We start from the raw sequence: 21,996 nt of genomic DNA on the forward strand, positions 1-21,996 counted from the left end.
ACTATACGATGACATTGTCCACTTCCAGTGCCCACACAGCACACTGAGGACAGTCGTAAACCAAGACCATCGTCGCCGGCCAATTCCATTTTAACCGTAATAATTGAGTCTTGATATCGTTATCGTGGTTTGGAATTAAAGTGCATTAACGGAATTCCATTTTCCCGTCCGGTAATGGAAAACGACTCACAGCGGCTAAAACAGCGGACGGCGTCACGGCGATGACCGATGAATTTCCAATGATTTTATTTTTTTAAGCCTGAGTGTTTCGACATGGAAGAGTTTTTTTGTTCGCCGTCGTTTGCGTTAATTTTGAATATTTTTGTAGCTGTTTGAATATTTTTTGAATATTTGAATACTGAATATATGGAATACTGTTTTTTGAATATTTTTTGTATTTTCAATATTTTGTCAGATCGTAGCATAAAAACCGGTTTTTCAATTAACAATCCCAAACATCCATGAACTATCATTTTTATAATTTTTTTATATTCACAAATCAAGAGTTGACCATTTCACGGACACAATAAATCCAATTGTACTACCATCCATTTTCTATAAACACAAAATTTCTTCGTTGTAAACCGAAGGCACGCATCGTCCACCCAAGAAGCGAAAAAAAACAACCACAAAAAAACTCTGCTACGAAAAAAATCCTCTACAATTCCCAAAAAAATCCGGCAGTATACGGCATCATTGAGTAAAAAAAAACGCAATAAATGGCATACAAAAAAAGGCAGAGGAAGCAGTACAAAAAAATGCAAGGAAAAGGAAAATCTCATTTTCCACCCAAATAGTCACATCGTTTGAGCATGGAAGAAAAATACCTATACACAAGAATAATCAACCAACAAAAAAATGCACAAAAAACCCCATTTCTTTGGTCCACCAACAAAACAATCCACAAATCAGCGTCACGCATCAAAGGTCATCAGATTCGGCTCGCTCTCGCTCTTCCCAATGGCGCCGCGGAAATACTTGACCCATTCCCGGAACTCCGTCACCGTCCGCGTGCGGAACTTGAAGACGAACGCGTTGTCCGCCGAGCGCAGCGTGAATTCCCCTTCCGGCTGTTTCTTCCGGTTCTTCCCGTCGCTGTCCACCGGATCCTTGCGGATTAACAACCGCCACTGCGTAATCACGTGCACACTGCTGGGGACGGCCTGAAAATGCTGGCGTTCGGTGCAGCGTAGTAGGCCGTGTTTGGGCTTGAAGGTGATGAGATGGACGCCCCACACGGCCATCCAGTAGCGCTTCCAGCGCGGTAGGAAGAGGAAACGGGACTCTTTTAAAATGGATTTGCGCTCGATGACGGACTGGAAGGTGAAGTAGTGTTGGAGCGAGCCTAACGTGGTCAGCGAGCTGGAGTAGGAGGTGCTAGAGTCCGACAGGCTCAGACGGAAGGAGTTCTGCGCCGAGGATTCGTCCATCGGTACATCCTACGCAGAGACAATTACATTTACAATAAACTCAGATTTTTTTCCATGTTTACATTTTTTACATTTATTTATTTTTCTGAATTATAATATTTTTATTTTATAAAAAACGCAGCAAAGGTGTTGACAAAAAACGCTATTTTGCAAACAATTATTCTGAATTATATGATTCTGGCTCAGGCGGAGGGAGCTCTGCGCCGAGGATTAATCCATCGGTACATTCTACTGAAAAAGGCATTTATCCGACTTTTTGTCACATTTGGGGTTATTTATTTTCTGTTTTTATTCTATAAAAAATATAATAACATTCCTGCACCCAAATACTGCAACGGCCTAATCGCAAACAAAATAACAGAAACACAACACAACAGAAAATAAGCGCAATTATAATAACTGACAGGCTGATGCCAGCCGAATAACATTCTGAAACACAGAAAACTGAAACACGAAAAATTAAAACTGCAAATAATAGATAATTAATTTTTCTAATCATTCACAATACAAACAAAACCGTTGACTACTAGCACGCACTACGCAGTACACGATTTGTAATCTAATCCAACCACTAGGAATTAGTTCAAATTACCCACCACAAAAAGTCACAAAGACCAGCTACACGGTCGTCAGTGCATGCGATATAAGAAACTGACAATCCCACAAAAAAAAATAAAGAAAACCATATTTTTGCAATACTGAAAGGCTTCTTAACCAAATTTCGCTATCTAGCCGCAAGGCCGGGAAACGGCTGTATTGAATCTGTCAGCCGTTACACTACGATACCAATCGCTTCATGTAACGCACCATGAAACTTGGTGCAACAGCGGTTAATACAAAAATATTTCTTTTATTCCGATTTAATCCTCACCTCAATCAGACTGTCATCAATCAGGTTGACCTTCTCCGCATCGGCCTCCTCCTCGTCCAGACATCGTTCCCCCTTCTCCTCCCCTTTCCCCTCCCCGCCGACCGTCGTCTCCCGTTCCGGCTCCAGCTGGCGTGACCGTTTGATGTTCTCTTCATCCACGAAGCGCTGCAGTTCGTCCAGATAGCGCAGACTGTTGAGGTAGTCGCCCGCGGGCGGACGCTGCTCCAGGAAGCCGTAGTTGGAGCGGGCGAAGAGCTCGAAGACGCGGCCCTCGATGGCCGCCATGCGCCGGTCGCGCTCCGCCGGGTTGCTGTAGGCGTGGTAGGCGTGGATTAGATCCGTCTTGTAGAAGCCTGTCGATAGAGAAAGAGGATAATCAACATGTTGACAGCGGCAGAATACGTGGATTTAACCGCGTGTTTCGCGGAATCATCACGATTTAATCACCCACCCAGGCGACCAAAGGAATCTGCTAATTATCCACTCGACATACGTATGTAGTTGATGCCGTTAGAGTAGTCTTCGCCGAAATATTATCTTAGGAATTTATAATTATTCGTTCATTTTTATTGGTTTTCTGTTTTCATTTTTATTGCATTTTCTACCTTCATATCCTTGCTTTTATAATTCCTATTAAGAAAACTAATCCACAACAATCAGAAATATTTTTCTTATACTTGTCAATATTTGTTCAGTAAAAACAAAAACAATTTTCAGCCGTGTGAATATTTATCTGATAATGCAAGATCAAACTTGAAAAAATTGTTTTTGGTTTTAATCTTTTCATAAACATTTTGTACTTTAATTTTTTGACTTAAAATAAAAGAAAAAATTTTAGCAGCAGATGTCATAAATAAACCTTGAAAATAGACGTAGTTAATTTAAATATTTTCCTCGATGCTGTTGCCGTCGAAATTAATTTACAGAGGTGATCGTTAATTAGCGAATGTGGCGCAAAATGCGAATTTATTATGTACATTAATGATGCAAAAGCAGCCACCACAAGCAGTTATTAATATCAAAATTTAAATAGCACAACGTGCGCATAGAAAAATTTTACACCGGAATTAACTAACCGGAGGCAAAAGGGGCTAATACATTTTCAAATCTGACTAATCGAAAATTCACACGACTACATATGATGGGAGAAAATCCAATTGATTACTGCTGCAACGGCTATCAAAATTCAGAATTGCTAAAGAGACACGATCAGATAGGTGAAAGAGCGCAGCCGACAGAATCCAATTTCAAAAGCGTCTGTCTCGGCACAGTCACACACTGAATCACTCGGTTCACTCTTGTGAACGGCGATCGTGTATCAATAGGAGCAAGCACGCATGGTATGCACGGATTATAATCGGACATAATAGCCGATTCTTGGCAATAACACAAAGCCGGCGCACAAACGGATAAACGACGGCCTTAAATAACACCATCAGGTTATGAAAAGCTACACTGTCGTCAAATGATAATTCAATTCCAGCAATTAAATTACTCTATAAAAATCATTTTTGATTTTATGCCTCATCTGGAATTGCAGCGAAAATTACACCTAATTTACTATTGAATTTCTCTTTTAATCAAAAACGCTTTTATAATTTTTCACAAAGTAGCATAATTTAACCGTTCCACTGTAACTGAATTTTATGGAATTAAATTATTCTTGAAATTAATTTTAACCCGTTTTTATTATCGGTAGAATATTCCAATTACTTATTTTACTGATTTTCTTTTTAATCCGAAACAATTTTTCAGTGTACGTAATTTCAAAACCACTTGTCCCATATTTCTCCTACGCACAGCTACGTAATCATTCAGTGCTCTGTAAATTAATTTTGCCAATTAAAATAATCTTGCCAGGAATTCTGAGCAATTTTATTACCGGAAAAAAATCGCAAATAATTCACTCATTTTTCTTTTTAATCCGAAATAATTTTCCAGTTTAAGTAATCTTCAAAAACACCTGTTCAGGTGTTCTACGCACAGCTACACAATCATTCAGTGCTCCGTAATTTTAATTTCGTAAATTAGATTAATCTAGCCAGCAATTTTGACCCAATTTTTATTGCAGGCGAAAAATTGCAATTAATTTAACTAATTATCGTATTATTCTTCGTTTTATTTCGTACTAATTCGAAAAAATTTTCCAGTTTAAGTCGTTTTCAAAAATGCCTGTCCTTTTGGCTTTTTTTAACGCACAGCACCGCAGTCATTCAGCACTTTCTGTTATTTAATTTCACCAAATTAAATTAATCGAGCCAGGAATTTTGACCCAATTTTTCCTGCCGGCGAAAAAATTGCCATTAATTTTCCCTTTTTAATCGAAAGTTCGAAATGCACCCAGCCTTTCTTCTGTGTCAATCAGGAGACAAATGTGTCAGACAGCCGAGAGAATGCGTGTTGTCACGGTGGAGATTGGCTTACCTTGGTCTGTGCAGCGTTTATTCAACAGTCGAGTGTCAATAGAGCAATCTCGAGAATTTAAAGTGCCTGCTGTGGAGTGTCAGGTCGTCCCTACCGATTTATTTCTCTCTTTCACTCCTGGCTACACAAATGTACACAGGCAAATAAATCATCCATGCGACATAACAGCGGAATCTCGAGTGCCAAATGGCTTTATCCCCGGTTGACACACGGTACACGTGGCCAATTCAACGGGGCCGATTTTCCACTGCACACTCGCCAGCACTTGACATACCTCGGTGTGCCACAACAAACGTTGCAAGTTGTCGCAAATATTCCGGCTTTTGAAACAGTATTGACACGGAGGAAAAATCAGTATTTTCTTTGGAATATTTTTTACATAGCACTCAACTAAATATTAGGATTTACTACTTCCGTTGCGGCGCTGACATTACCGGAAAATTCACTTAAAGAATAAACCGCAGTTGTTCAAGCAAAAAACCTGCGTTCTAACGACGCAAATGAAAACCATAAATTAAGCGATAAAAACTGCAACAAAATAACCGGCAGAAATTTTATCACCTAAAATTCAACGTATCTAACACTAATTTATTAATAAAAATCCCATACAAGTACAATAAGTGTACCAAGAAATGTTTCTTGAAGCAAATAAAATCAGTAGCGGCAAGATGAACTTGCACGCGTAAAGCGATCATCGGAAAGCGAGAAAAAATGGGAAAGCGTAAAATTCCATAAAAAATCCACTTTTGTATTTTTTTGCGAATTCATTATCGGCTAAAATTCTTTAAAAAAATCCGCTGAAATTTTTCAAAAACCATTCAAGTAAAATTATTAACGTGAAGAAAAAACGCAGAAGAAAACTGAAAAAAAACTGATCGTAGCAAAATAAAGCAACGCACCCAGCAGCAAACACTCAATTCGGGAAGAAATCAATAATTTGAGAAAAATTCAACAAACCCTCAAAGAATCAGCAAACTATCATCGCAAATGAGTCTGGGCAATTTCGGAAAAAAATACCACTTAATGCAACCCAATCCCTCCAAAATAACCCCAATCATCCGCCACCGACACCGATCCCCCGTGAAAACATTGACACAACCCAGAACGCGGCGCTCAAGTGGCTTATTTAAGTCTCAACCCTATTCCTCTTCAAAATCTCCATTTTCCCCCGTTACCCCCCACCCACCCCCTGACCCACATCATTCTACGTCTTCCCTTACCGATATGCGGGATGCGCGGATACCCGGCGCTCTCCTGGTACTCCCGGAAGGCGCGCCAATTCCCCTCGGAGCAGAAGACGCGGCCCAGTTGCTGCCACACCAGCCGGTCGCGTTTGGCCAGCGCCTGGTGGGAGAGTGATAAACGGGCGATGGGACAGGACTCCAGGGCGGCGAAGATGGCGTAGCTGCTGTGGAAGTTGTTCAGCTCGAACAGCCGCGCCGCCAACCGGACAAAATGGCCCATGACGTCGGCGCGCTGACGCGGTGTCTGTCAAAAAACAACATGTTAACATGTGTCAATAAAAACAACATGTTAACATGTGTCAATATTCTACTAATTTTTTATGAATATTTTACTGACATTTTGTAAATACTTTATTGGTATTTCATCAATGATTTTATTTTTAATTATTATTTTATCAATTTTTTATTGACATTTTAATGACATTTTACAAATAATTTATCGGTATTTTAATTATACCTTTTTCACTGCAAATTTATTCGCATTTAGATTTCACACTATTTCTAAATCTGATCATAACTGATACTGAAACTGGCATTCTATTCCATTTTATCGACATTTTACCATACGCTTCACTGTCAAACGCTTCACATTTTACAAACGACTCATTTAGGCATTTATTCATGTTCATTTCCCTTTATTACTGTTTGAATTTAAGTTGGTAATTCTTTTAATTTTTTTCTGACCACAAACTGTTTCTTGATTCTATCCAGTTTCAAATTATGTTGTATTGGTAATTTATCAACATTTTATTTTCATTTTTATTTATTCTAGTATTTATATTTAAATTTTTAAATCAAATTCGCCGACATTAAGTTCAATTTTACTGATAATTATTATTATTCGATTTTTGTTCACATATGTATGCTTCCATTCGAAATTTGTTGTCGACTATGTCGACTGAAAACGAAAACATGTGAAGATGTTGTCACGTAATCGCGGCAGACAAACAGATGCCAGCCGGCTGTCATGTGTGCGTTGGTGAAGGTGTGTGCAAAGAATGCGGTCAGCGGCAGAGCGGCTACTCGCCCGGCTATGTCAACAACAGTGGAATGATGGGGTTTGTTATCGGTTGAAGTTATGCAAAAAAACTCGCCAGCTGTGCGTTTTAGATAACCGGGCCTGATAAAATAAATACGCGCTACTGCTCTGCTCGACTAACAGTTACGCGAGACCTCTCACAAAGAATTTATTTTGTCACAAGTTACAAGGAAAATTCGCATCAATTACTGTTTTAGCGGTTTGACCCACTTTTTCCAATAACCGGTGCAACTTTAAATTTTTTGAGAGTAAAATTCAAAACTAACTCATCAAAATTAAATAAGCCCCATTTAATTTGGGAAATAATCGCATGACTTATTTTTAAAATTAAAATTCATCCAAATTAATTAAGCACCATTTAATTTAGAAAAAATATTCGTAATTCGTAGGATTCATTTTAAAAAATTTAAATCATCAAAATTAAATAAGGACCACTATTTAGAAAAACAATAATCGTATGGATGGTATGATTCATTTTTAAAATTTAATTCATTAAAATTAAATAATGACCATTTAATTTAGAAAAAATAATCGTATGATTTATTTTTAAAAAGAAATTAACTGGAAAACTTCCCGCCGGAAAACTGCATTTTTTATTACATATTTATGTGTATTAAAATCTATTTTAAAGTCTAAACTGGGCACAAGACTTGGAAACCCATCCTTCAGTGAAATCAAGACGTTTACAGAATATCTGAATGATAAACTTCCCGGAAACGCTGGCCATCATGTAAATTTCAATGAAATCTAACCCGAGTAATCTCGAATAGCCATCACTATCACGTTCCACCGAATACCCAACCCAACAAAATATTTACTAGAAAATTCATCCCCCCGATAAAGCTGTCCGCCACAGTGCGGTCCAAACTCCAAAGTGCCCATCCTCAAACCGCCTGATATGCACCGGATAGTGCAGTATTATGCATGCAAAGTGCTCCGTGTACTGTACACAAAATCAACAACCGATAATCGCTGCCACTTTAGACACACCACTCGTGCATTTTCCATAAAAAACGGCATTTCATTTAAACTGTCATACTTCAAAATAAAATAAACAAAATTCAGTGATTTAAATATGAATTATTTTAAATCGTTTATATGACACGCATACAGTGAATTCTAAAAATAAATTAAATACAAATTAAATGATTTAAATATAAAATTTTCTAAATCATACACATACAGTAAAGCGTTGGTGGGCTGGCGATAGAAATGCCATTTAATTAAAATAATTAATTTTCAATAACCCCCTTTTTAAAATCAAGTACATAATAAAAAGAAAATTTAATATGGAATTATTTTAGACTAAAATTAATAAAGACGTAACTCGAAATTATTCTGCATCATTTAAATGACACGAACAAAGTACACAGTCACGAATTTTCGATCAAATGCAATTCAAATCAAATAATTTTAATTACGGCGCTTTAAACGTACTGAAAAATTTAACTGAAAAAATTTCGGCCAGAAAAGTTAAACGAAATAAATTCTAAATTAAAATTAAATTATTTGAAATCAAGAGAGAAAGCGAATTCCGATGAACGCACAGTTACACACTAACTGCACGCCTTAATTTAAAATGATTTTAAATACTATATCTTTATTTCAGTGAATTAAATTGTGATTTAAATGTAAGAAGAATTCCAATTATTTTAATAAGTAGAAGGATTCAAATTCAGGCGAAATAATAAGGATAAACACGTTACCTCACAGCGGAGTATTTCCTGCACCGTCCACTGGCCGTCGTAATTGAAGCGGCGGGTGATCTCGTTGACGCGCTGCGCCTGCGCGGTGTGCTTCAGGCGGGGATTGTACCAGGTCAGGGCTTTCAGGTCGCACGCCTGCAGATGCTGGAAGAGGCCGTGCGCGATCAGCGTCAGCTCCGACGCCAGCTCCTCCACCTTCCAACGCAGGACCCCCTCGGCCCTCTCCACGGGACTGCCGGAAGGGGGCCGCGCGGCGGGGGGCGGGGAGCCCGGGGGGGACATGTCAGGCTGCTCGTCCACCAGCATCGATCTATTTCAGCGGAAGGATCGATCATAAATATGGAGCAGAAATAATTGCACAATCTGGTGCAATTTTATGTGCAGCTGCTGCTCCAAATCGCACAGGATTTTATAATGCCAAATTGCCAATTAACGGCCAAAATTGTAGCCCTTACGGCTAAAATTAATTTGAATAAATAGCGCTACTGCAACTGCAAATTACAAAAGTTTGAACAGTAATTGAAATAGAACCAAAGTAAGAAAAAATTGCGAAATAATGGAGAAAATAAAATAAATACGCGTACGGAACTGATCGCGAATTAAACAGGCTACGTAAGATTGTAAGCGGTAAGATTGTAAGCGGTAAGAACATTAAAAATTAATCTCATCCCAGTTCCCAATAATCCATTAAGATAAAATCATCTTAAAAATGCCGAAAAATTGTAAAAAATTAATACGATTTTGCAAAAAATAAATGCTGCAATATTTAAAAAAAATCACACATAAATCAGAAAAAATATTGCAGAAGATGCACAGCGACCAGCAGTGCAGCCGTGCGGCCGAGAAAGCGAAAAAAAACGAACCTGAATTAAATTTATTTACTGAAATATTGAAGGACTCTACCGATAACCAGAAAACAGGCTGTAAATACTAATAATTTATTGACGCAATAAAAAATAAAAAAAATAAAATCGTTGCTTTCCTGTTCCCGCTGCTGTATTAGCACACACAGCGGAAAAATGTTTACGGGAAAGTCAGGAATTTAACGAAACGACGACAGACAAATTCCATGAGAATGGTGTCAGGCACGTGAAAACGGGGATTAAGTCATTAAGATTCTAAGACCAAATTCAATTTGCGTAAAAGTCAGCCTCACCGTTTGCGGGCCATATGCACCGACATGGTGGATTTCAGTGTGGCTTTCGGCAGTGTGGAAAAGTGGAAATCGGGTGAGCAGACCGTGAGGACCGAATTCCGTCTGGCATGCTGCGGATGCTGCATGTGATGGGATGATAAACGTCGCGGAGGAGACATTGTTGTGGAAGACATAGTGCTATTAGCCACTCATAATCAAACACGACAGATTCTCATGGCAAAATATAATCCAGCACACAGCGCACCACCATCATAATAAACAACCCCAATCTGGCAGACTGTGCAGTGTGTGTCGACAGCGAATCGTGCAGTTTGACCTAAATTTAACCAGACTGTTTACTTGTGTCACTGTGTGTACTGATAACCACCATCACCATCTTCTTCGTGTTTCTCTCCAGTCTGCCATTTAACAGATTTACTACCCTCTCGAAACTAACTGGACAGATGATACATTTTAATGGTTAAATCAATAATAAAATGGACAAGAAACAGTTTAGAGAGCGAATGTTCAAAAATAAATCGGAAATTAATGGGGTAATAAATAGTTTACGGCGGATGTTTAGCGTTTCCCGTTACGTACCGTATGAAGGTGCTTTGGCAGGCCGCAGTCCCCACAGGGAAACGCGCAGATGCGCTACGCTGGTAAGATTTTTAGCAGGCAGTAGCAGCAAAGAATAAAATTAATAGGATTAAAAAATCACATGGAGATGGGAAATTTCCAATTGGCAAGATTCGGAAGATGTTGCAGCAACAACGGCTTACGGCATGACTTTTGGGAGAAATATTCCGAAATTGGATGCAGTGTGATTTATTGCGAAGGCTATTATTCTGCAACGTGAGAAATCTATTGAGAATCTGTCGGTCTTTTCATTTTCAAAATTTTCAAATGCCTGGGCCAAAAGAAAGCAACGTTCGATTGTACAGACAGCCCGCATCAGCGGCGGTCAGCAAGACAGAGGCTGCAATCACACCGTGACTCGACTCGTGTCATTGCCTAGTCATCTGGTGAATGAGGCAGTCGTCGGCGACTCGGCGGTGAGTCATATCCGGGATAACTTTTATTGTTTAAGTTCTGCTAACCTACGTTAACATTTATTACTTTGATACTGTATAATTTATACAGTATGCTGATGCTGGTATTTGCTTTAATATAAATTTCCGTTTAATTACATGGCCAGTTAAATTTACGATCTTCACAACGCATTATTTTCAATTTCACGATTAAATGGCATGATTAAAATAATTTTCACTTTTTGTGTCGCTGCAAATTGCCAATACGTAGCAAAAAAGTATTCCCCATAGAACAACTAAAGTTACTAAACGGGAATTAATGATACGGAGCCCGAAGGCCGGCCGGGTCTGACTGATGTGCTGAATTCTAACCGAAGCTGTAAATTGCTATAATTCTGGGCTAGGAAAAACGGTTAGAAGGTACTTGTACTTACTTTTATTTTCCTAATATGCACACCACTTCTCTTCTTCAATCACGATTCGAAGTGGTCAAAGGATTAGAAATTCGAAATACTGTAAGCATGTACCGTACATGTTTACAGTATTTCGAATTTCTTATGTACGTAATGTACGTAAATAAACCACTTAGCACCAAGCAGCTGCCACCTGGCTGACATCAGCAGCACTGGTAACCGCAAACGGTGGTACACGTTTATACATGTAATTCTGCTGCCTATATACAGTACATATAAGTATACTTCTATCTATATAGATATAATATACAAATATTCGATATATACATACTACTAATGTACTTGTACTATTACCACTTTACGTGCTACTTGTAATTATGATTTAATGACTGTTACAGTCATTAAATCATAATTACAAGTAGCACGTGTAAAGTGTTTTACTGCAGCTAAGCTTTTTTATGGTGTTTTACTGCAGCTAAGCCATAAACTACTGTAGACCGGATGCACTGTAATAAAAGCGACAATGCTGTCAATCGGAACTTCTGTCACCACCCCGCAGTGGCGCAGTTTCTGCTTTTAACTAACTGATCAGCGAAGACATGCGCTCTACGGTCTACGAGGGCGAGTTTTTATTCGACCGTTTCCACATTTGTTGATTGATTGCCTGAGTGAGCAGCCAAACATGTACACAGGCACTCTTGCACATTTTTACGTAGGCGCTGCACGGTTGAAACGGGCAAGCCTAATATAACATATGGCAGACGTAGTCTGTCTATATATTATATTAGTATAGGATCCAGCGTGTAACTGAAAGGTCAGAACCATCTAAGTGAAAGGTCAGAATGATTCTGTCTGTTCTGAGCTTTTGCGTCTGTCTATCCTCTAACGGGGAAAGATGGAAAGTAAAGGACACTAAAGGTTAGCCTCAATCCTGTCTGTTCAGCTGCCGATTCTCTGTCGGATTCCCATTTGAGTAGTGAAGATGCTGTACATCAGTACATGTATCGCTGTACATAGAGATGCTGAACATCAGTACATATATCGCACTCAGTACATGTATCGCAAAGCTAGACGGTCGGTATTCCAACAACAATCATACAGGTAGGGCAGCAGGCTTGCATTCTTATTGTCCTGCGACAGTATTAGCGGATGACTCACCTCACTCTCCAGTCTATCTGCGCTCAGAAAAAATTATTGAACTGGAACACTTAATTGCTTGTTTCCCAGGACAAGAATGCTGTGTCCAGGATGAACAATGCATGTCAAAATAACGTATTGCTATACACCAGAATAGTTCAGGCATTCCGAAATTCTACCCTAGAAAATCCACGTTGGAACTAGACAACTCATACGCAGATGAACGCATGGTTCCGATTTAACTGGCATCAGTGAAATGTGTATTTTCCTCTTCAGTATCCAGTATCACACCGACTTTCTTTGCACGACTGCAGTGTTTTACAAAGGCCCAAATAGATCGAAAAACTACACCCATGTCACCGGTGTAGCCATAATGAAAGGAACACTGGAAGCGATGGTCCGGTGGTATGGGTGCACTTTTTCGATCTATTTAGAATTCCTTGTAAAATACTGCAGTCGTGCAAAAGAACATTCGGTGAGACTTAGCTTTTTTTTCAAATTTTCACTGCATATTTTTATTATGTAATAATGATATAACCACCGCCTACGTATTCAATTCCTCTACGGAGGAATTGTCACGAATGTGTTTTATCCAGTGAAGATCGAATGTCCATTATGCTGGGCTACGACCACTAGTGCTGGACAGTGGTGCCGGCTTCATAGCAGTCTGGAGGCGCTTCACACGCGGAACAGGTCGTCGATTCCATACACAGCCATTTTACTCAGTTTGGATGTATCCAGCAGCCGTAAGTCCACATCATTCCACATTTGTGGGCTTCCGTCTGGCTGAAATCCGCTGAACCTACGCAATATACGGCAAAGGTCATGCTTGGAAGAATTTTAGCTGTCGCGTTGCAGATAAAAATGACCTGACTGTCTCCAGAATATTGCGTAAGACTGGGTAAGAGTATTTCAAATTTGATACGCTACAGCCATCATTTGATGGACGAGATTTTCCCTGACGAAGGCAGAGACCCCATAAAGATTCGATATATACATACTGCAAAATTATTCCATAACAAAACTGCAGAAAATTGACTTCGCGAAGCGGCTCTTTTCAATCTGTGTGGACAAGAGCAGTCTACGACAAAATGCTTCGAACCTTGTGGACAGTGCCGACGTTATCGTTAAAGTTCGCTAGTACTTTCATTTTATGGAATAACTTGATAAAAGCTGCGCACTTGAAGAAAACCAAACAAATTAAGCCTAAAAAATGGAAAAGCCTTATAAAAAACCTGAAAAGCACGTAATGATGTTGCTGTTTAATTCGTCTATCAAAACATCTTTAAATGACGATGAATTGAATTTGACCGCTTGCTATATTTGTACTTCGAATGCTGCCTTATATGGGCTCCCCTTATATTACTCTCCCTTATCTGGGCTCCCGAGCAATATGAGCAACCCTCTGCATGGGCGGTTACGTTATTACTTACACTTTCGCAGCTGTTATCAGTGTTATGCCTGACTGAAAATTTTGATTTATTTAAAATACTTATTTTGCCACTACATTTGTAGCATTTAGTTTGTTTCAAAGTGCTCAGGTTGCATCAACGACAGATTCAAAATCTTTCTAAAATTTATATTTGTGACTTTGTCAAATGGACCGTGAAGGTGCGATTTTGTCGGCTGTAAAGTGCGTGCGTAAAAAATAATGTGATATGAAATTTCGGCATTTTTCAGTTTGTACATTGGCAAATCCGGTTGAAATTATTGAAAAATATTATTATATAGATAATATATATATAAATATAATTCGGATGTGAAATTTCGGAATTTTTTTGTGGGCTCACTTGTAAATCCGATTGAAAGAAGTAGAAAAGGGTTCTGCTATAATCCGATAAATTTAATTTGACGGGTATTGCTAACTAGCCGGGAGCCCAGATAAGGGAGAGTAATATAAGGGGAGCCCATATAAGGCAGCATTCGAAGTACGCATAATAATATGTCAGCGCCAGTTACATGCGCCAGTGGAAGTGGCCCCTGTCTCCTTTCCTTTTGCGCCTGTTTTTCGTTTTTTCGTTGAAAGTTTTTCTTTCCATGTTTCTGTTTCCTTGTACGGTTTTCACTAATACATTACCTCTCCTTTGAAAACTTGTAGCGAACCAAAAATTACGAGCTGCAAACTTGCAAACCAAGGTACTGTACACTAAGCCTTACATTCGGAGGAAGTTGCGAATGGCTGACCACTCGTCCGGATACGCCAGTGCGCACCCAGCGCGCATGCACAGCCGTGACCTTTGCTAACATCTCCTCGGTGACCGGCGGGAAGTTGTCGTTGAGGGCGCACATGAAGCGGCTGGCCATGTGCAGTTTACCGTCGCTGCACTTGAGAAGGAGTCGTGAAATGCGGATCTGTAGTTTGTCGATGGACAGTTCGTGGGACTCCCGCGTGAGCTTCTTCATGAATTCTCGCTCGTGCGCTGGTGGCCATACAGGGATGGGCTCGCCGTGATGCTGTTCACGGTAAAAAGGTCGTTCGAAGATGCGGTGCATTAGGCTGCCAAAACGAGCGGAAACTGTCCAGTTGTACAGCACAACGTAACTTCCTTATTTTGCATCTCCATGATATCATGGAATGCTCGGGGGATAAATTGATATAATTTCAGAAATCACCGAATCAAACATAAACACAACGCTCATTAATAACAGATAAAATTGGGAGAAGCTAGAATCATTTTGGATATCTCCCCAATTCCGAACATAATAATTATATTTTAAAGTATCGAATACTCACAAAGTCTTATAAAGAAGTTACCACGTGGATTATTTTGTATGATTACTGATGTAAAAACCGACGCATCTAACAGATATCGCACGAAACTAAATTTATGTTATTCATATACATAGTTAAGACTAAAGAAACATATATACTGGGCCATGCCATAATTACGAATTGCTTATTCACATGTCGTGACAATGAGGTCACGGAGAAGCGCCAAAGTCTCTGTGCGAAACTTGACACAACGAAAACGTATGCCTAAATGCAAGGTACAACGAAACCAAGTATCCTCAGGGTAAAAAGCTACGTTTTCGCCCACAAAACTGTTAGAGAGCTCACCATGCTAACAGCACGCGTATCCGTACACTGGTCCAGGCTACGCCACAAAAAGAACTTATGTAAAACGCAGTATTTTCTCAATCTGATAATGCGTGCTTCGTACCATACAAATGCGATAGCCAGAAGTAATTCGCAAGAGAACCACAAAAAGCTTGGGAAAAAAAGAGAAATCTTGAGGAATCTGAGACATGGGTTTAGACGGATGTACTGTAATGTCCTGATTTGCATACTTCGTATACGAGTATATAATTATATATAATAATACATATATATATAATTATATATATATATAATAATATAATTATATATATAATAATAATAATAATATATATAATAATATATATAATAATTATATATATAATTATATATATATTATATTGTATTATAATACAAATTAATGATGAGAGTACGGAAATCCGTGTTAATTGTACGCGAAAGATCCGGATTTTCTGTCTGTTCAGCTGTCTGCAAGTTCCTGTTTGCCCGTGTGGGTCAGTGCCGTGACCGTATAAGTATACTAGGAAAGTGCACTTGCTTTTTGCGGGCACTGTACGACCGAAGTTAGTGATATTTTTAAAGATCATTTCACAGTTGAAATCTGTATGTGCTGTGGGTTTCTACATTTCTTCTCTTCCCCTTCCCCGGTCTAGATCCTTCGTTTTTGAGTCGGATGTGTTTTGTTTTCGAAGTGGCTACTTTGCCGTAGTGTTTGCGGCTAAATAGGCAGTCAAATAGGCAATAGGCAGTGTTTGCGGCTAAATAGCCGCACTAGGGTGGGCGAAATAGCTTGTTGGCTATTTTGCAACTTCTTCATAATCACCCATCTCATGTTCATCTAAGACTTTTTCTTTGATTTTCTCAATATTCCTGCGGGATTCAATACAGGTAAGTGGCACCCACTGCATTTACATTACGGTCTTTTAATTTTTATTGATAATATCGATCGAACATCTTAAAACAGAAGCTTGACATAGCATCAACAGACAGCGGATATATTACAACATCACGCAATTATAAGAACGATAATGTTTCTGACAGGACTCAGCGCAACCGCCACTCTATGGTTCTTAGGATGTTTAGGCTTAACCCGGCAATGCCCGAGGTATCAAGGAATTTTTTGCCGAAGTTGAAATTCATACCATAGAATAACAATAATATAATGAACTTAAACTATTTTTTTCAAAATTTTTGCTGCAGTAGTTTAAAATTTGAAGGGTAGGTGGAAATTCCACCGCTTGGGCATTAACGATATACAATACGTACGGTGTGGGCAAGGTGGTTGCCGGTGCGACACCATACAAATTCCGTTGTGCACAACATTAGGGTTACTTGATCTACTCGAATCAACCTGGCTGTGGTAGCTGTTTACAATTGTTATCTTATGCAATTTAATTCATCATGAAAAGATTCATGGTTGAATTTATAATAAAAAAATGTGTGATTTCCGGTCAGTATACAACAGGGTCATGGTGGGTTGCGCCAGTTTACATATGCACAACACTGATCACAGTCAGCCATATTTATGGTTGCCTGCTTCGATCACAACGTTTTATTGTTCTTTCTCCTGTTGCAGTCGAAGAAAATATTGTGATATTATAAGAAAAATGTTTTATTACCACTTTATGCTATTATAAAAGCACTCAGATGTCCTTATTTGTTCGATATTTTGATCAGTTAGCTGACAGTGTTATGGGTTGACTATTCTCTTAGTGTGCAACGGCTGAATCGTATGAAGTGTGCGGCTCTGGTCACTGTGCCTGTTCAGGCAGCATGTTACTGTCCTACCCCAATGCCCAAGCGGTGGAATTTCCACCAGCTGTTTTTGAAAATTCACAGTTTTTTACAGAAGAGCTGCAGACTTTTGTGTGATACTGAAATTGTGAGATATTCATATGCAGTTATCACTAATTTAATCCCAAATTTTTACCATAACAGCCGATTCAGATACACTTCGTAGAACTTTACGTTATTTTTTCAATGTTTTTTAAGCAATGTAGGTTTTTTATGGTGTGTTTGACAAGAAAACTAAAATTCACTTTGGAAAGAGTTATCTTTGCTCTATCTGATGCATATGTAACCCAAGCAATGACAATAGTCCTGGCGTTGTAAAAATTGGCGAACTTTACTGGTGGTTTTTCCACCTAGCAGACGTTGCCGGGTTAAGCTGGCGGTTGCGCTGGCGGCATGGTGTAACGAGGTCCTAGGCGCATTTTTAGTGCCAGCATAGTCAACATTCACAATATTTGCTCAGGAGAGATTTCACACTCCCGCAGTTAGCTTTTAACATCGCACTACTTCGCATGTAGTAATGTGCTTAGAAAGACGTCATTCGTAACGATGTTGTATAGATAAATGCTGGGTTCTCCGTACTCGGTAATAAATGCTGGGAATTACACATTAAGATCATTTTAATTAGAATCACAGCAATTCTTTTTATGCTGGAGCATAACTGAAATTCAAGGATTTCAAATTTTCCTGAACATAACTAAAATGGGTAATTTGGATTACGCTTAAGTTTAATTAAAACTAAATAATTTTGCTCAAGCAGAATAAGTTCAGCTTAAGTAAAATATAAATAAATTCTGTATTTTTGAAAAAAATATTATTAAAATAAAATTGAATTTTAAAAATAACTTGAATTACTCGTATTATTATGATGAGCAAAATACAAATCATGCTTAAAGTTTTAGTTGACCTGCAGCAAAATCAAAATTGTCACAATTTTGGATTTGCTGATCATAACCAGCAAAATGCAAGTTAGCGCGCATTTGCGGACCGGAGCGAAGCCAAAAAACTGTTTTATTGGTATTTGGTAGTGATTTGATTAATTCTATGATAATATGTTTTTAACAGATATACATACAGTAGAATGAGTAGATCAGCCCATTTCTGTGAATAGCCAGGTAAGAATAACGTACATATTTCCGATCCGAATTTCATACGTAGTCCTTGCCAAAGTAGTGCTTTGAGCTTTCGTAGATTCGTGACCACTGCTGAAGCTTCGAAGCTTAAAATGATCAAATAATGGGAGTTTAAATACGTATTATTGTTGGCAAAAACGTTCTCATTTGTAGTTTTGTAGTTTTATAAAACCACAAACCTAATCGAAATTTTTCTGTTTAAACTGCAAGTTTCAAAACAGGAATGTCCTGCATAAAGTGAGCACGTGATACGCATGTACTTCAGACTTTCCGAATTGCAAATTGCGCGGAATTAACAAGTTGCGGATTATACCTGAATATGTAATTAAAATTTGGAAAAAACATTTTGTAATAATAGAAAGGATCTGATCAGTATCTGTCGATAAATGGTTTGTTGATATTGTTGTTGATAAATTGGTTTGTTGATATTTCCGTGCAAGGACATTCGAGGCTCTGAGCGCGTCCTGAATGTCCTGGGCGCAGAAACATCAACATTTCATAAGTTTCTGTTTCACTTAGTTTGTTTTTACTTGGTTAACTACTTTGGAGGAAACAGAGCACAGAAAAATACAGTTTTTCAAAACTGTTCAAAACTGCAGTGTTTGATAACCTTTAATAACCACGCTACCGGTGTGCTAATTGATACGCATGGTCTAGGAATTAAACCGGCCGCCAGCCGCAAAATCTCAACGTTAACCAAAATCGGCCAGCGTTTACAAGTGACTACGTATCCTACTTGCATTTACCGGTACTAGGTACTCAAAACTTAACCGTGTAGTCTGCGTTCGATAATCACCGTTTGGTTTGACGGGGTTTCTGAAGGTGCGACGCGTACAATGGAGTCCGAAACCGAGTCTCCTATAACGGATCCCGAGGACGAACCGATGCCTCCCTTTCGGCCGTTTCGACGCCTGCTGGCGAGCGCCGGTCAGATGGGCTACCAGAACACGGTTGGTGTCAAAGACAAGGACGCTGTGCTGCTGGGCTTCATCCAGGACATCCAGGGTGACCAAGTGTGGGTCGATTTCGACGCGGAGAAGATGAAGCCCCGTTGGGTGGATGCTGCGTGCATTTATCCGATGCCGTGGTATAATCATTTCCACAATCCAGACCGGTTTTCGCTCCAGCGACCCGTTGTTGCGGCACTGCGCGACGAAGACGAAGGGCCGTTCCGGTTCCAGTGGGTGTTTATAACACACTTTCTTTGGGGATGTGAGTTTTGTCATATTTTCTCCGTCGAGACACCTGTTCCAGAGAATGTCAGCCAAACGAACGGAAATGCGGCCAGTGTTCGCTTCGGATTGGTGGATAATTGTCAGATCCTCGGTTTGAAGTGGTTTACGGAACCGCCGATGCTGTATCGAAACACCGGGCTGCTGTATACAAAATACTGTATTCCCTGTGTCATGGCCGACCAAATTCTCAGCGAACCAGCTGACAGATCGCGGGTTATTAAGCATTTCCGCGAAGCGTTTGGGAGGCACGCAGAGCTGACGGACTTGGCGGACTGCTGCCGGTTTCACCTGCGCATCGAAACGGGTAAATGTGTGTTTGTGGTCATCAGCGACGGAACGAACGCGAATGCGCAGCAGTTGACGATGACAAAGCTGACGACGGTGGTGGAGAGGCATCTAGCGACCCGGGCCGTTCTGCAGCCGGTTTGTCTTGAGAATGGCTTCAGCAGCAAAACTGTCATATCCACTGCGGGTAGGAATTAGGTACTCGGCCGCTTTATGGGAAATGACCCGACACATGGTACTTCGCCGGGGACTTCTAGTTTCCCCCTCGTATATTATGGGAAACCTAGTTTTTTCCGAACAGCTGCCGCTTAGTTGCTTACAGTTGAGTACAGTTTTAAATCGCGTGTACTGCGGCAACACATTTGCCGCCATCTCTCTCGTTCAGCTGCGCAACCGAATATGTCAAAATAACCAGAAACCGGTCTTAAATTGTAATTACAGTAACTTTACACTGCTTCGTGTAACCGATTAAGTGGCAGCTGCGCAGGGGGAAACAAGGTTTTGTTAATGTATGAGGGCCGGAAGACAGAGTTAATCTGCGAGTACCATATTCGTGTGCACGCGCGAAGACTTTCACTTTCTCGCATGCCCAAGCACTTTTTTGCATTGTGTGGCCAAAGGATAAACTAATCGTATTTGTCAAAGGATTTATTTGTCAAAGGCGGCCAAGGGATTTGTATAAACTGGTGTGAAAATTGTTTGTGCGGCACCATCTGGTTGTTGAGCAGTGGTTGGGAGAAAATTTTTAAAAGCTCGAATGCAATTAGGTTTTGCACAAGTTTCGTTATACACCGGCCTTCTTAAAAGTTTGCAAGGAGACCCGCATTACTGTTGTGGCGTAGTTCACTGATGTCACGAGGATGTTGTGTCCTCTGTGACCTCTATCTGATGTGTTGTTTAGCATGGCATCTGCGGCAGTAGCATACCCTTGTTGTCCTGTTGCCAATAATCAGTTGGTTGTTTGCGCGCTCAGTGGCGGTTTATTGTAAATACGTATTATGCCGCCACCTCAAGTCGTGAACTATGAAGATCGTTCTTACACAGCTTCCGAGCTACAACGAATTTTCAAGTTTTGAAATTCACTTTTAAATATGAACAACGAGGTACAAAGAGTCGATGTAAGAACGATCTTCATAGTTTTCTGCGTCTAGTAGGCTGCGTTTCATCGTAGTTTCCTTGCAAAATCCGAAGGCGATCGGTCCATAAAGAAACTTTTGGTACACCTAAATGTGCTTAAACTTTCTCTAATTTCCTTGCAGCTGTAACTCTCCATCTGGCTGCTGCGCGCTCAAATGGTTTTCACGCCTTTGTAGCGCGCGAAAGTGATAGTATGCGTGTACAGACATAAATTTGTTACTGTGTACCAGGTCACTTTGATTAAATCCTTGAACATATCACTTATGTTCCGTACTTACTCTGTATGTCCCATATATGATCTATATGCTTTATATAGATCAAACAGTTACAAATATATGGGAAAAAGTTTGGACAATGTTTCCGCGTTTCGCCCACAGCACTCGGCCTGCTCTCACAATCGTATTACCTGTATAATTATGTATTCGAAACCAGCTCATCCGGCTTATTGAGCAAAGAAGCGTGTTAATGATTTTTCTTTAATTTATATACAGTACTTGAAGCATCCTAAGTGTGGAAGTTCCCGGTTGTTACCAAATAAACTAATGATATTCATGGTTTAGACAGTCGAATGGAATTACCGGGTTCCAAATCAGGGTTCCTTGTTTTGTCATCTGCCGCACTGGATCTTCAGCGAAATCTTTTCTTATCTGGATCTACATTCCCAGATGAAGCTGAAACGGTACGTTTTTATTTCCACGCCAGGTAGGCGCGACTGTTTAGTTGCCAGGCACTTTTAGATTTCACCACGCTGCTTACGAATTACGTTTGGATAAATGCGCGGCCCATAGTACGCAACGCCCGAAAACCGCTTCTTAACTAAAACGTAACTCGTCCACTTCCTGGTAAAATTGGTTCTCTCACGATCTTATTACCGGAAAGATTAGGCTTTTGTTTACGGACTTCATCAAGTTACCACGGGCTACATCAAAT

At 39.7% G+C, this 21,996-nt stretch overlaps 1 protein-coding gene across 1 annotated transcript; it reads right to left on the minus strand.

Moving 5' to 3' along the window:
- Positions 1 to 479: 479 nt before the first annotated feature.
- Positions 480 to 10,753, minus strand: LOC129595445 (ras-specific guanine nucleotide-releasing factor RalGPS1-like). Its single transcript, XM_055492457.1, has 6 exons — positions 10,450 to 10,753; positions 9,871 to 10,186; positions 8,715 to 9,024; positions 5,946 to 6,213; positions 2,302 to 2,654; positions 480 to 1,439 (listed from the first exon to the last, which is right to left on the minus strand). Exons 2-6 carry the CDS (start codon positions 10,041 to 10,043, stop codon positions 915 to 917), a joined length of 1,629 nt encoding a protein of 542 aa, XP_055348432.1. The 5' UTR covers positions 10,044 to 10,186; positions 10,450 to 10,753; the 3' UTR covers positions 480 to 914.
- Between the last annotated feature and the right edge of the window lie 11,243 nt (positions 10,754 to 21,996).

This window comes from Paramacrobiotus metropolitanus, unplaced genomic scaffold (genome assembly GCF_019649055.1).
Source record: "Paramacrobiotus metropolitanus isolate TYO unplaced genomic scaffold, Prichtersi_v1.0 Parri_scaffold0000078, whole genome shotgun sequence".
NCBI lineage: Eukaryota > Metazoa > Tardigrada > Eutardigrada > Parachela > Macrobiotidae > Paramacrobiotus > Paramacrobiotus metropolitanus.

Bases quoted from the DNA above. Each gene is read 5' to 3' on its own strand.
- LOC129595445 (XM_055492457.1), bottom strand. From the start codon at position 10,043: ATGTCTTCCACAACAATGTCTCCTCCGCGACGTTTATCATCCCATCAC. The intron at 9,025-9,870 runs GTGAGGCTGACT...CCGCTGAAATAG, and splicing joins GTGCATATGGCCCGCAAACG to ATCGATGCTGGTGGACGAGC. The intron at 1,440-2,301 runs GTGAGGATTAAA...GTCTCTGCGTAG, and splicing joins TTGATGACAGTCTGATTGAG to GATGTACCGATGGACGAATC.